This window comes from Ictalurus punctatus, chromosome 17 (assembly GCF_001660625.3).
Source record: "Ictalurus punctatus breed USDA103 chromosome 17, Coco_2.0, whole genome shotgun sequence".
In the NCBI taxonomy this organism is placed as follows: domain Eukaryota; kingdom Metazoa; phylum Chordata; class Actinopteri; order Siluriformes; family Ictaluridae; genus Ictalurus; species Ictalurus punctatus.
Window position 1 is genome coordinate 24570354 of NC_030432.2, and position 15992 is coordinate 24586345.

The 15992-nt window shown below is 38.3% G+C and overlaps 2 protein-coding genes across 2 annotated transcripts; both read right to left on the reverse strand.

Annotated features, from left to right (window-relative positions):
* Positions 1-4956: 4956 nt before the first annotated feature.
* Positions 4957-5943, reverse strand: LOC108277552 (olfactory receptor 2AT4-like). The gene has a single exon (XM_017490374.1). It carries the CDS (start codon positions 5941-5943, stop codon positions 4957-4959), a length of 987 nt encoding a protein of 328 aa, XP_017345863.1.
* Positions 5944-9147: 3204 nt separating this feature from the next.
* On the reverse strand, positions 9148-10137 carry LOC108277551 (olfactory receptor 2AT4-like). The gene has a single exon (XM_053687533.1). It carries the CDS (start codon positions 10135-10137, stop codon positions 9148-9150), a length of 990 nt encoding a protein of 329 aa, XP_053543508.1.
* Positions 10138-15992: the final 5855 nt, after the last annotated feature.

Here is a 15992-nt window from a genome sequence, read left to right on the forward strand (position 1 = left end):
GACTCAGATCTGTTATCTTGGCAAAGGGACGTACCACAATGTATTGACCAAAAGGGTGCCAATAATTTTTGATATCCACGAGAGCAGAGTATTTTGTGATGTTTTTAAACATAAGATCAAAAGGTTAAACAATAAAGACAGCCTTTTTTGCTCATATTTACCAAGGGTGCCAATATTAGTGTAGGGCACTGTAAGCCTAATCAGTTAAGGATTCAGTCAGAGATTTATCAAGTGATGACATGATGATAAAGCTCATGTTTAAATGCAGTGAGTGACTTTTACCTCAGGTGATGAGTCAGAGCCTGATGATGATGCTGATAATCAACGTGGGAACTCATTTCCAATTTCAAACTCATAATTCTTTACAATTTTGCAGTAATGTTGTTTTTCTATACAGTAAGTACATTGTGAAAAATGTAGAAGTATGAAGTTGAATGAAACCTTTACTTGTAGTTGAGGTATGTGTAAAAAAAAAAAGAGGTAACATATTTTAGTTGAGTAAAATCTGTATTTTTCAGATCAATATATATGGGAAAATAGTCCAAATTTGATCATGTGAAGAATTTCCCCAGGGTGTCAGACATAAAAGAACAAAATATACATATTATGCTGCAGTTCCTGAGATGACCACTTGATGCTGCTAATATGACTCAAAACATACAAACATACAAATAGTTTAAGTGCCCTTTGACTGTAATCTTTATTGAAACTGTTATCTTTGGGCTTCCTAAACATTTTGGGAAATGACACCAAATGGACATTATGAATCTTCTGAGACACCATGCCTTGACCACCCTATATTAAAAAATTTCCAGACTTATATTTTAGGACTACTGTAACATCTGTTACTGGACTGGGAACTGACTTCCCAGTCCACAACTTTTCAAATGTCAGGAGGCATGTTTGAAAGGGTCTATCTATTTCTCATATCATATCCAGCTTCAAATGATACATAAGGAATACATGAAGGGCATGGTTTATAACTGAAGCATAACTTTGTAGTGGCAATGGGAGTGGCATTTTTCACACACTCGCCTGCATATTTTATTTACAGATGAAAAATAAAATGCAACATTCACTAGATGAAGCATCAGAGCCAAAACCTCCCTGTTCATCCAAATCAAACTGTAAAATGCTTAGCAAGATCATGCACAACAATCCTTTTTTAAATATTTTTTTTTTTATTGCTGAATACCCATGCTAGCACTGTTTTGCAGGATAGTGAAATAGCACATACAGTCTTCATTTAAGTGTGGCTTGATTGAATGCCACTACAGTAACAATTCAAATTGCTAAAAAGAAGAAAATCTCTCTTTATAGTTAGAACAATATATCTAATAATAATCTGTAAAGTAAATGAATAAAACAAAAGGGGCAATTGTTAGTTTCTCTCACAACTCCATTTGAAAACCAAGAGACCCATTCTGGTGTTGTGACTCCTAACATGGGAACCCCTGTGTTATGGAAACAATTTCAAAGTAAATTAAATAATTTACAATTAGGTACATGTAGCTGTTAAACCTACTCAGTAGAACCAGTTTTGGTTCCCCCAATTTTCTCCCCAATTTACTCTTGGCTGATTCCAAACCACCAGCGAACTATTTCCCATCAAATACCCTGCCTTTACCAACCAGGCAGTGTGAAGGCTAAGACGTGCTTTATCTGACACATGTGAAGCCAGCCAGCCACATTTTTTTTCAAACTGCTGCTCATGTTAGGTCACAGGAAAGTGCTACCTGCCCGCACATACGTATGAGAGCTCACAGATGCCCATGATTGGTTAGTGTCACTGTGATTGACAAGGGAGAGAGTGAGTATGCCACCCCTCCCACTCAACGAGAATGGCCAATTTTGCTTTTCTGGGTCCCTGCCACAGACAACTTTGGCATGAGTGTATAGGTATATATTGTACATATGTATTTACAAAATCATATTTATTTAGTGTGTTTTGTTACAACGGTCTTTTTGTGCAAAGCTTTGGGTAGTTTTGTACTCTAGTTTTATTATTTGCACTGCAAAAGGTGAATTGCTGACATATCAAATGTCCCAAATAAAAGGGATTGAGATCCAGATTATGTTTTTGGCTCATTATCCACTGCAATGTTATGTGAGATGTTGCACTTCCCATACCATATACTGGCTTGCTCTATTGAGTCACTGCCGGAAATGTAGAAATATTTTTTCCCCTATGGAGGTCTTTGAATTACATACACAATGTGGAATGGTCTTCCTGAAGTTAGTAGCTAACGGTAATTATTAAAGCAGCATATAGGTGATTTCTTAGCCAACTGATGAATGCTAGTGGACATGCAGCATGCAGGGAAGACTGTATTGTTAAAACGAAAGATTAAAATTAGCTGGCTATGAGAATGCACAGCTCTCCTAACATCAACTGTGGTCTGAGAACCTATTCATTCAAAGAATGGGCTGACTTCCTTATACGGTCATTATTATTATTCTGTGCTATTTTGTAGTTGGTGAAGGCCCTGAATTTCCACAATAAGAATAAAGAATCAATTCCATTCATGAATATATATATATATATATATATATATATATATATATATATATATATATATATATATATATATATATATATATAATTGCACATTATGTTGCAAAAAATTTAGTTTTACCATTAACATGACAATTATTCCACAGAAACCTTTTAAAGAATAACATAAAATTACTCAGAAATATATGATCTGCTATGTGAAGGGCCAAGCCCCCTTTTCAAATAGTGCCAAATTGCGTATTACACTAAAGCAAGCATAGACGATGGCAATTCACGGCTAACACTGAAGTGTCTGCTGCAAGCTGATTGGCTGATGGCAGCTATGTTTTTGACGTAACCCAGTCAACAGTAGAAAACCACAAACAGTTTAGTACAAAGATGCACTACACCAAATTTCAGATCAATCAGACGTACAATGCCTGAAAATATTTTTGAAATACTATTTGAACTTAACTCTGCTCTTATGGAGAACCACACCCCAACATTAGTAGACAGCCTCAGTGTTTAATCCTAAACACAACTAGTATAATTCAAAATCCTTCTAAAATGCAATTTTTTTTTATTTTTTATAACTGTTTAAATTAAAGTTAATTAAGCTCTGCCATGGGATTTTTTACTGGCATGAGGTGGCCATGTTGTTTACAAATGTAAAATGTTTTTGGTAAATATTGACTTGACTTACTGTTTTTTTTATTGATATAGCAAAAAATATTTATGCAGTAAGCCACAGAATCAGGAGAAAGAAAGTCTCACAATACACCCTATTTTATAAGGGACATGCTTGTTTTGTTTGCATTAACACAACAGCAACCTGTAGTGATTTATTTGAGTGAGATTGCATCAGCTACTCGCAAATCCATAGAGGGATGTACCATTCATGTCTGGTGTACATAGCTCAATGATAACTCTGTTATGTTTGATTGGCATGTGGTGGCCCGTGTGGTGGCCATATTATTTATAAATTTAAAAATTGATAGTTATTGATGTTCAGACTTTGCTGAGTAATTTGACACCAAATTTTTGAAGATATGGCAAAGAAATCTTAGTTCTCAAAAGTACATTTTGCATATTTTAACCAAATTTGTGTGGGCAGAAATAAATAACCCAAAAGGCAAAGGTAACTGTACCTCTTACTTGACAAGATATGCTTGCTTTTAAGCAATTACTAAGAGGTCTTTCAAGGTATCGATCATTCAATTTTTGTGACGAGAGTTCAATGTTTAATCCACTTCCAGATTAACATAAAGATACAGTATATCAAGTTTCAGACTTAGAGGTCCTGAGAAACAATTAGCTGAAGTGTGCCCCACACCTATGTATGACCACACCCTAAACTTTACATACCACCTCAGAATTGTACTGATTTGTTGATTTGTATGAATCAGTACAGCCAGACATGAGTTACAGCTGCTTGAGTAAATTGAGTAAAGTTTAAGTAAATTGGGCTCCACCAAGCTAGAACTGATAAACATGTGGTAGCCATATTGTTTAAAAAATATCAACATGTTTTTCATAATTATTGAAGTGCTCAAACTTCTGAGTAGTTTGACACCAATTTTGTAAAGACTGGGGAAAAAAAGTTTCCTAGGACAAGTTCTCAAAAGCAGGTTTGACATATTTTGCACATTAATTAAAAAAGTAGGCAGAACTAAATGGCTTTTTTGTTTTTTTCGGTTTGTTTGGAGAAACCAAGGAATAAGTGGCAAAAAGATTATTAATTGTAGGACATTCTAAGATATAAACCAGGATGTAAAACATTTTGTTACAGCTCCACTGTTAGGACGATCAGGCTCATCTGTAGCCTTAGTAACAGGAAGGGGAACTACCTATTGACCAAAGTGTTTTTTTATTTTATTTTTGTATTTTTTTTTTTTAATCACTTACAGTTTACAGTAGAGAAAGAAAAACATGCTTAGCCCCCTAAAAAGTAATGCAATAGAGAATAGAGTGTATATACTTAAAGAAACAACCATCTTGCAGTTGAACATGGTGGTATTCTAGGCCATAAAAACAATAAATATTTGCTAATTAAAAATGTAAAACATTGCAACCCTGGAAAAAAAAAAAGTTACTTGAAAAAGTGACAGCAGTGCTCTAACATGACTCAGGCATGACCCATGCATAAACTGAAATGGCCAGAAAGGTACCAGAATTGGTGTTTTGTACAATTTAGTTGTGCAATTTTATCTTTCGTACACAAAATTACAGTAGTCTGCATTTCCATTTAATAAAGAATCTTTGTTTTTATTTGTTTTTTTCATAACATTTTTTTCTGGCTGATTAATCATTTTCAACTAATTACATTGCATATTGTAGTTGATAAACCTAAATTTAATAAGACATAGCAGGTACAGATTCACGTTTTCCTGCATTTTAAAATGTTACTGATGTTATTAAATGTAATTACAATTGAAAACAAATTGGATAAGATATAATTTTATTTAGGTTAAAATACTTTTTCTATTTACCCTCACCTGTCTTTGCTTTAATTTTTTCATTAATGTGTCCTTAATTTCTTTGGTCCTAAAGCAGTAGATGAGTGGATTAATGAGGGCAGGGAAAAGACTGTACGTCATTACCACTGCATTGCGGAGATTTGATTCAACACGAAATCCAACATTAAATGCAATATATACAAAAGTTCTGGGAAGATAGTACAGACAGATAATAAATAGCTGTGGAGTACATGTTAAAAAGGCTTTATAGCGTCCATCTTTATTTGAGATTTTCATGACTGAAATAATGATGGCCACATAAGAAAATATGATATAAATTAAAGGACCCCACAGTACAGTCATAGCAATGGCAAAACTAGTGTCTTTTATGGCTGTTATGTCTGCACATGCTAGATTTCTTACTGAAATATGGTCACAGTAGCAGTGACGTATAATATTTGGGCCACAATAAGGCACACTAAGGATATGTGCAGTAATGAAACCAAGCTGGAGGAGGGTTCCTATCCAAAGCACTGAACAAAGAATCGCAATAGTGGTGTGTGTAATCAGAACTGGATATCTCAATGGGTTACATATGGCAACAAATCGATCAAGGGCCATTAATGCCATAAGAAATGAGGTGCAAGTCCCAAAATAATGGACAAAATACATTTGTGTAAAACAACCATTGAATGAAATGATCTCTGACATCCAGTACTTAGCAATGATTCTGGGCAGAGTTGTAGTTCCAAATCCAAGATCTGATATTGCAAGATTACAGAAGATGATATACGTTGGCTTCTGAAGACTTTTTTCACTTGCCACAAATACAAGGATGAAAACGTTCCCAGATGCCAGCATCAGATAAATGAAGAAGAAAAAGGTTCCTACCAATCCATAATACTTATCAGGAATTCCTGTGAATCCTTCAAGGACAAATTCAGGAATATTGGCCGTGCTGTTTTTGTACAGTGTTTCAGTATAGATAGACATCTGACAAAAAAGAGCATAATTGTTTACAATATATTTTACACAAGACTACAGTTAAAAAATCTTTCTTGGTTTAAAATGAATTTTTCATTTAGTGAAATCATATATGTATATGTGGAAGATACAAAATATAATAAAGATATATAAAAGATACTGTATCCACAACATTTGAATCATACCTTCCCTAAATTTTGATCCAGGCTCTTACAAAGCTGCCCACAGACTGAGGGATGAGCCTTTTAAACCCTCACTGTTGAGGCTTTGCGCATACTTTTGACGTAATTATTTGTATCTGACCATATCCTTTGCGAGTAAACCCACTTGCTTTACATATTCAGACTGCATGATTGCTAGATACAGTATGCACTATGATTTCGAGCCACTACCTTTCCATAAATATTCAGCATTCTTATTAACAAAGAACAACTATTTTGATTAAATATCTGTCACAGTAGGGTACAGCTAACTTTGCTTTAAAATGCACATTTATAAACATATCCTGCTTTACTGTAGCTTTTTGACAGCTTGACATATTAAAGCTATTCTTTCAGGATGTTTTAGCAGATATGTTGTTTTCTAATATATTCCAAGCCTTTTTTTTCTTTCCAATGAGCATTTTGCATTTCCCTCAAGTTAGGCCCACAGAACTAATTTAACCATGAGGTTGAAGTGCTGTTACTTCGGAACATGTCTGAAAATATAAATCATCAGGCTCACCTATTCAGCATGTTTCTAAATCCAGCTTGAATCTAAGGACATTTTTACACTTGGTCTGAACTTGGTGCTTATCTTGGCGAGAGCCAAGTTCGCCAGCCTAAAATCAGCATGAAGTTTAACATCTACTCTCATGTAATCGAAATCATGCAATTGTTAGTATCAAAGTGCTATGCATCTCGGAGAGAGATTGAACAAATTTGTCCTGCATGGGAGGTGTCCCAGGAAAAAACTTTGCAAGACTACAGTTTGCCAATGAGCATATAGGCAAAGACAAGGTCTTTTGGAATACTGTTCTCTGAAGAGACGAATCAAAGATAGAGTTCTTTGGCCACTGTAAAAGCAGACATGTTTGGTGCAGACCAAAGAGAGCTTTGGTGGTGGAAATGGTTTGGGGTTGTTTCCCTGCCTTAGGGACTGGACAGCTGGACATTTAAAGACATTCACTGTGTTTTCTGGCTTATCAAACAGAATTCAGAACGATTAAATTGAAGCAATAAGTGATGTGATTAGAAATTATATACAAAAGGAGATGAATGCAGCCCTATTTGTTGCTGTAGAAGTAGACAAGACAACGGATGTCACAGACAAAGCCCAGATCTGTTATTTTGTATTATGTGGCTAAACGTGTGGTGGCCTGTGAAGTGAGGGAGGCGTTTTTGGGATTTGATGATGTGAGTAATGACCAACGAGTAAAGGGAAGACCATGCATACACTGCTGTACAGTCCACGACAAAAATAAAAGACCTGCCCTTTTTTTAAAAATAATAACAAAAAAAATTATATAAAACAAGATAAGAAAAAAGAATAAGTTATTTTAAAGAATAAAACTACATTTGTCTTATTGTTGTGGACTGTATATACTTTCATTTGTATTGAATGAATATGAATTGTGGAATTGTGATGGCAAATTAAGAACACACGGAGGGTGCAGAGCAAATGCGCTCTCTCTGAGCCGCTATAAATTTAACGTTCTTCTTTGGCCAAATATGTACCTTACCTATGTGTGTGTAAAGAATGCTGATATGGGATATGAAACATAACCAGTAGTCAGTGTGCAAGCAGCCAGTTGAATGGTGAATTTATTCTACTCTGTTGAATTCATATATTTGTAAATCTGACTTTGAAAGAGTCAGTGCCTCCCCAGCCACGAACCTCATCGCACGTCACTTCACTACTTGTATTATTCTTTGCTTGATATGTTGCACTGCCTGTATTTCCTCTTTTGTAAGTCACTTTGGAAAAAAGCATCTGCTAAATGAATAAATGTAAATGTAACTGAAAGAATATTGCCTGGATGAGTGGTCAAAAATTCCAGCAATCCTGTTGGACAATTATGCAAAACGTGTACAAGGAGTAATTTCTGTTAAAGGGGGCAAGCTTCGGAGGCCAAGGGTATACTTAATTTTTCCATAGAAAAATATCACATCTATTGATATTTCTGTTGAATAAATGATTGATGATTGAAAAAGCTAATTTTCCTTGTGGCTTTGTTCAGCTACATTAACTTAATTAATAAGCACTGTTTCAAAGATTATCAAATGTTTGCTTGTCCAAATATGTATTTAAAAAATAAATTCCATGGGGTGTACTTATTTTTGAGGGCTTTCTTGCATGTACTGCCTTACAACATTTCAATTACTAGCAGATCCTGTGATGAAACTTTATTTATTTTTGTCGGCTTTGTTTTGTAATAAGCATTCTGCAACTGGAGTCTCAACCTTCTCTCTAATAGCAGGTCTTACAATGACTATTCAGTACTTTAAGTATTACACTGCACTTCATTTATAATGTATTACATTAAAATGTATGATAACTGCACACACACACACAAAACACAGACCTTGCAAAGGAGATACATGAAAAAGCTGTGTAAGTACACAGAGTGGTTGAAGAAAAATAGGAAACAGGTGGGTTAGAATTCAGGTGCATATGAGCATTGCAATGTCTGGGCTGGATTCGGAGTTGCTCCTGGATGGGTAGTGGGTCTGTATATGATAATCATCCATAAATTCTATTTTGTATGGCGGACACATACTAAAATCAAATTTAATAAAGGTGTATTATACTAAAAAGTGTCATCTAAGTTTGCTTTAAAAAATTGGAATATTGCATTAAAACAGAATGGTAAAAAATGTACTAAAAAATTAATGTATTAATAAAAATAATATAATAATAAAAGGTAAATGTAATAGTATAGATACTCAACCAGTCATCTTGCAATCAAATATGGTTGCAGCCTAAGCTGTTTAAAACAAAAACAAAAAATACTATAGAAAATACACATAGCAACCTTGGGGGAAAAAATCACTTGAGTACTGAATATGTTACAGCAAGTTAAACCATGTACAAACTGAAATAGCCACAAAGGTACAAGCATCAGCATTGTGTTATTAATAACAAAAATAATACGAAATAGCAGGTACAGATTTATATGTAGCATGCTACTGATCAGCTATGAATGATAAATATTTGATTCAGATATCATTTTCTTTAAGTTAAAATAGTTTTTCTATTTACCCTCACCTGTTTTTGCTTTAATTTATTCATTAATGTCTCCTTAATTTCTTTGGTCCTAAAGCAGTATATGAGTGGATTGATGAGAGAGGGGAAAAGACTGTACATCATTACCACTGCAATGCGGAGGTTTGATTCAAAATGAAATCCAGCAGTAAATGCAATATACACAAAACTTCTGGGGAGATAGTACAGGCAGATGATAAATAGCTGTGGAGTACATGTTAAAAAGGCTTTATAGCGTCCATCTTTATTTGAGATTTTCATGACTGAAATAATGATGGCCACATAAGAAAATATGATATAAAATAAAGGACCCCACAGTACAGTCATAGCAATGGCAGTACTAGTGGCTTTTATGGCTGTTATATCTGCACATGCTAGATTAGTTATTGAAATATGATCACAGTAGCAGTGACGTATAATATTTGAGCCACAGTAAGGCACACTAAGGGCATGCGCAGTAATGACACCAAGCTGGAGGAGATTTCCTATCCAAAGCACTGAACAAAGAATCACAATAGTGGTGTGTGTGATCAGAACTGGATATCTCAATGGGTTACATATGGCAACAAATCGATCAAGGGCCATTAATGCCATAAGAAATGAGCTGCAAGCCCCAAAATAATGGACAAAATACATTTGTGTGAAACAACCACTGAATGTCATGGTCTTCTCTGACATCCAATACTTAGCAATGATTCTGGGCAGAGTTGTAGTTCCAAATCCAAGATCTGATATTGCAAGATTACAGAAGATGATGTACGTTGGCTTCTGAAGACTTTTTTCACATGCCACAAATACAAGGATGAAAACATTCCCAGATGCCAGCATCAGATAAATGAAGAAGAAAAAGCTTCCTACCAATCCATAATATTTAGCAGGAATTCCTGTGAATCCTTCAATCACAAATTCAGGAATATTGGCCGTGCTGTTTTTGTACAACGTTTCAGTATAGATAGACATCTGACAAAAAAGAGCATAATTGTTTACAATATATTTTACACAAGACTAAAGTTAAAAATCTTTCTTGGTTCATATATATATATATATATATATATATATATATATATATATATATATATATATATATAAACTATACAGAAACAAAATGCAGTATCAGTAAATCCATAACAATTTAATTATACCTTGCCTAAATTTTGATCCAGGCTCTTACAATGCTGTCCACAGACTAAGTGATGAAGACTTACCATGGCTAGGGGTTTTTAAACACTTACTGTTGAGGTATTATGCATTATTTGGTGTAATGAATATCATTTACAACTGATCACATCCTTAGAGAGTTCAGATGAGCATGCTTGCTTTGTTTATACAAACTGCACGATTGCTAGATATTCACTACAGTCCAAAGGTTTGGAAAGACTATCTTTGCATAAATATATAGCGTTCTTATTAGTAACACAGATTTATTTATTTATTTAATTAAATACTGGTAGTAGTAGTGTACAGCTTCTGTGCTTTTCTTTAGATTGTACATTTAGTAAAATATCATTATTTACTTTAGCTTTACTTTACAAGCCCTAGCTTTGTGGCGGCTTGCCTGATCTGTAAGCATCCTAAGTCATTTTCAACTGATGGGACTTGATTTACCTACTGAGTGATCAATCTCATAGAGATTTGATTTGGTAACAGACTCAAGGGCCATTTTCCTGTAGTACATTTTGAGTACATAACAGTAATGCTGTTGTGTTGTGCTGGATAGAGAGATGTCTTTAAATAAATCCAGATATCCAGATTTCCTACTCAATTTCTACAGGTTAGTATATGTGCTGAGTTTTGTGCCTGTAATTTTTTTGGCTCTGTTGAACTGCATGGTGTGCTGCAGTGGATTGGTCATCCATTCAGGGTGTATTCCAGCTTAACGTGTAGTGTTCCTGGGATTATGCTTATGCAATATAATGATTTAATCATCTCTACATGACTTTACACTATGAGAATATCCAGTGATGTTTAGTCCAATAATATTATATTACCAAACCTATCAACTTTTACGCATTTGGTGTAGGAGCACTGCAATTTAACATTGGAGTATGGTTTAAAGTAAGGGATTTAAAAAGATCTCTTTAGCCCAAGAATGCAAAAAAAGCCTGTCTATTGACAAAAGAAGTCTCCAAGAAGCCCACAATTTCATCACAGGATCTGCTAATAAGTCTTGCAATTGTTGGTATAAAAGTGCATGCGACTACAATAGGAAAGAGATTGAACAAATTTGTCCTGCATGGGAGGTGTCCCAGGAAAAAACCATTGCAAGACTATAGTTTGCCAATGAGCATATAGGCAAAGACCAGGCCTTTTGGAATACTGTTCTCTGGACAGATGAATCAAAGATAGAGTTGTTTGGCCACAGTAACAGCAGACATGTTTGGTGCAGAGCAAAGAGAGCTTTGGTGGTGGAAATGGTTTGGGGTTGTTTCCCTGCCTTAGGGACTGGACAGCTTGCATTCAATAATTTAATTATGAATTCTGCATCGCATCATATCAAGGAGTGCTTGAAGATAATTTAAGGTCATCTGTTCAAAAGTTGAAGTTGAACTGAAAGTGGACCTTTCAACAGGATAATGATCCTAAGCATACTAGAAATCCACCAAGGAATGGCTCAAAAAGAAGTAATGGAGGGTTATGGAATAGTCTAGTCAAAGCCCAGATTTGAATCCCATTGAAATGGAGTGAGGGATTTGAAATAAGCAGTACATGCAGGAAAACCCTCAAACATCATGCAACTGCAGGCTTACGTTCCCCAACGCAATCTGCAATCGATTTGTAATGCTTAGTAGTGCTTACTCAGCGTGGCTCAAGGTCCCTTTCCAGAACCTTCACATGGACTGTCCCTTGGTCAGTGGTGGGATGAACATCCAACCTCAATCTGGACAGCAGAATCTGTCAAAAAACAGCTAAAGTCCCACCTCTTCCATGAGCACATAACTAAACCCTAAAACGCAAACCAAACATTATCTTAAAAAACAAAAAACAAAAACAACCTTACACTGGGTTTTACACCTCTACTCTGCTCACTCTCCTTTTCTAGAACTAAATTAAAAATCTAGTATGGTAGCATTACTTGTATTGTTCTCCGCTTGATCTATCGCTTTGCTTGTATTTCCTCATTTGTAAGTTGCTTTGGAAAAAAGCATCTGCTAAATGAATAAATGTAAATGTAACTGAAAGAATATTGCCTGGAAGAATGGTCAAAAATTCCAGCAAGCCTGGTGGGCAATTATGAAAAACGCGTACAAGGAGTAATTTCTGTTAAAGGGGGAAAGCTTTGGAGACCAAGGGTGTACTTAATTTTTCCATAGAAAAATATCACATCTATTGATATTTCTGTTTGTCACGTACCGTGGGTGGAGACGGAAGCAGTTGCAGGTGACAGAATCCAGGCAGAATAATCTAAAGGGGAAAGACAAAGTCTGTGGTCGATAAACAGGTGAGGGTCAGGCGATCAGACAAACAAACAAAACAAGGCTAGGCATAATCGAGGTCGGGGATGGAAACACTGGTCAAAAGTAACTGTAACGGCGTGTGTGATTAGAACTCCGGGGAAGGCGAGTGCATGCGTGTGTGGGAAGTGTAGTCCTCAGTGGCCATGTTTGAAGTTAGCGGTGCTTCCTGGGAAACTGAGTCATGGCTGGGCTGAGATATGACAGAGCCCCCCCGAAGGGCTCACTCCGGGAGCAGAGTCCTTTCTGGGTATTCCCCAGGGTCGTGGTCCTGGAAGTTCAGCGTGTCATGCATGGATGTCTTTACATAGCTGCGAGTCCAGGATGTCTTGCGCCAGCACCCAGCACTGTTCTTCTGGCCCGTAGCCCTCCCACTCGATTAAATACCCCAGCTTACACCTCCTGCACCGTGAGTTTAGGATACTCTTGATGAGGTAGGCGGGTTGCCCATCGATCTCCAGTAGGACAGGAGGGATTTCGAAGGGCACATCCGTGGCTAGAGGTCCTGTGATGACGGGCTTGACTCGTGACACATGGAAGGCGGGAGCTATGCGACTGTGTCGAGGTAGTTCCAGACGGTAGGTGACCTCATTGATCTGCTTGACGACTTTAAATGGCCCTGTGTACTTTGAGGTGAGTTTTGCTGGCTCAAATTTTTCCTATTACCTGAAGACACTTAACATAGAAACAGATACTCACATATTCAATTGAAGCAAGAAAAATAAGACACCAGCCGTGAGTGAGAAGAAACAAGGGTCCAGGTTTATTCGTTCCGTTCCACCACACGAGATCCCCACAGTTTGAGACGTCCCAAAATCTAAAAAAGATCTAAAAACCAGAGCTGAAGCTCTTCTATTTATACAGTTTTCTTAGGGTCAGGATGACCCAGACATCAATATGTTTAGAGTTAACTATCCCGGAACACCATTGCGTACATTAATTGGCACTGTTGAGCAACCCTTATCACGCAGGTGCAGTTCCGGCTCCAAAATATATTTTGTCTTGGTTCACTCTTTAAAAATAATTTGACCTTGTCTGTGTCACTTCCTCACTGGATTTTCGTTGAGAATGGACATTTTCAAACACACCATCTCTACATTATGAGTAAATTTTATGTTTGTTCTACATTTCTTTTTTTGTTGTTGTTTATAGTGCTTGCATGTACATTACCCTATAATAGTTTTTCATGAAAGAGATTAATTTCTGTTTTCTCCATACACACCAGGCCTCTATGTGTGTGTGTGTGTGTGTGTGTGTGTGTGTCTTAGTCGACCTTCTGCCTGCGTGCAGACGTACTCCACCTACGCTCTGAGACCTGCTGACTCCTGGCTGGCTCGCCACTTAATCAAATACATGTACATTGTTATCCCCCTGCGCCTTGCTTATCTGTGTGTTGTGTCTTAGGTGAACATCCATTCATGCAGTCCACCAGCCCAGTGAATTCTCAATTAGATTACATATTACTCATACATGTGGCTGTCTTGAGTCCTTGGTGGACAACCAGACTCTATCACCAGGTGGTACTGTGAGTGCTTGTTGCGGCAACAGTCAGCCTTGTGCTTGTAGGTGTGTGCTGTCTGTACCAGGCGCTGGTGTGTGCTGGCCCAAACCTGTTTGCTCCTCTGGAACCACTGGTCAACTGCTGGTGATTCCGGCTTGACGCACAGACTGTTCTAAGGAACCAGCCTGTCTCCTGGTTCACTCGTTCCACTTGGCCATTGGCTTGTGGATAGTAGCCAGATGTGAGGTTGACAGTGATCCCCATCTTCTCCATGAAACTGGACCATACCCTGGACGTGAAGTGAGGTCCCCGATCATTGACTACTTCCGAAGTACCTGAACACGTACTGAAAGAGTACCTAGGCTGTCGTGAAGGTGGTGGGAAGGGCGTGTAATGCAATGAGCCTTACAGATTTCAAAAATCGGTCCACCATCACCAGAATGGTTGTGTTACCCTGGGATTCTGGTAGGTCTGTGACAAAGTCAATGGAGATATGGGACCAGGGGCATTTCGGTATGGGTAGGGGCTTGAGCTTGCTGGCCGGTAATGTCCATGGGACTTTACATTGAGCACACGAAGAGCATCAAGCCACTACTCTGTGTACCCCCCTATCCAGATTAGGGCACCAGTACTTTGCTCGCAACAGATGGTAGGTGCAGTGTGCACCTGGGTGACCTGTGGCAACTGCCGTGTGGGCCCAGACAATGAGTTCCTGTTGGTGCCGCTCGGGCACAAATCTTCTTCCCAAGGAGCATGTTGCTGGAACCTGTGACTGGGAAATGTTCGCTAAGGTTTGATACAGCCCCCATTACAGGGCACTGATAATACAGGAGGCGGGAATGATATACTCCTCATGTTTCCTCAGAACCTCAGTGCTGTCCAGATGAGAAAGGGCATCAGCCTTAGTGTTCTTGGACCCGGGTCTGTATGACAGGGTGAATTGGAACCTTGCGAAGAATAGTGACCATCGGGCTTGACAAGGAGATAACCGTTTGGCGGTATGTAGGTACTCTAGGTTCTTGTGATCGGTGAATATGATGAAGGGGTGGGTTGCCCCCTCCAGCCAGTGTCGCCATTCCTCCAGGGCTAGCTTTACGGCCAAGAGTTCTCTATTGCCCACATCGTAGTTTCGTTCTGCTGGTGATAGTTTTCGCGAAAAGAAGTCCACTGGATGGAGCCTGGGCCTCACTCCAAAATGTTGTGTGAGGACGGCTCATACGCCAGGACAACCCTGAGTATTCCACTATGACAGGTAACACAAATGCAAGTTGAGATGCGATCTGGGTGAAGGACCCGAACTCATCCCTGGCTGAAGTGGTTTAGCCATCCCACTATCTCCTAGGTCACGATGCTGCTTGAGAGGACATTGTCTGATGAGGTGCCTCTCCTCACCGCAGTAGAAGCAATGAAACTTGTGTCGCCGTCTCTCTCTCCTCTACGTTGAGCCACGCACGCCTCAGATGCATTACTGTTAGCAGTTCCTCCCCTGTCTTCTCGTTAACTGGAGAGTGAACAAAGACCATCCGAAAGCAGTCCATCAGCTGTTCCACAGAGGTGATGGTGCTGCTTCCCTGCTCCCATTCAGCCGTGGCCCAGAGTAAAGGTCTCCCAGTCAACAGCTCCATGAACTGGGTAATTCTTCAACTCGCCGGCATCCCTGGGTAGCACAAGAAAAACCGGGAGCACTGGAGGAGAAAACCACGACAGCATGCCGGATCCCAGTCATATTTCTCCGGTGCCGGTATTGGAGGCAACTGCGCAGGCGTCGGTGCAGTGACCGACGTGGCTTGAACTAACCTAGCCACCTGCGCACTCAGGTTGGCTAGCTGCTGGTTCTGGTCGCTACTCATTGTACCGTGGCC

What these genes read in the sequence shown, in the direction of transcription:
- LOC108277551 (XM_053687533.1), bottom strand. Translation starts at nt 10,137, where the DNA reads ATGTCTATCTATACTGAAACGTTGTACAAAAACAGCACGGCCAATATT.
- LOC108277552 (XM_017490374.1), bottom strand. Translation starts at nt 5,943, where the DNA reads ATGTCTATCTATACTGAAACACTGTACAAAAACAGCACGGCCAATATT.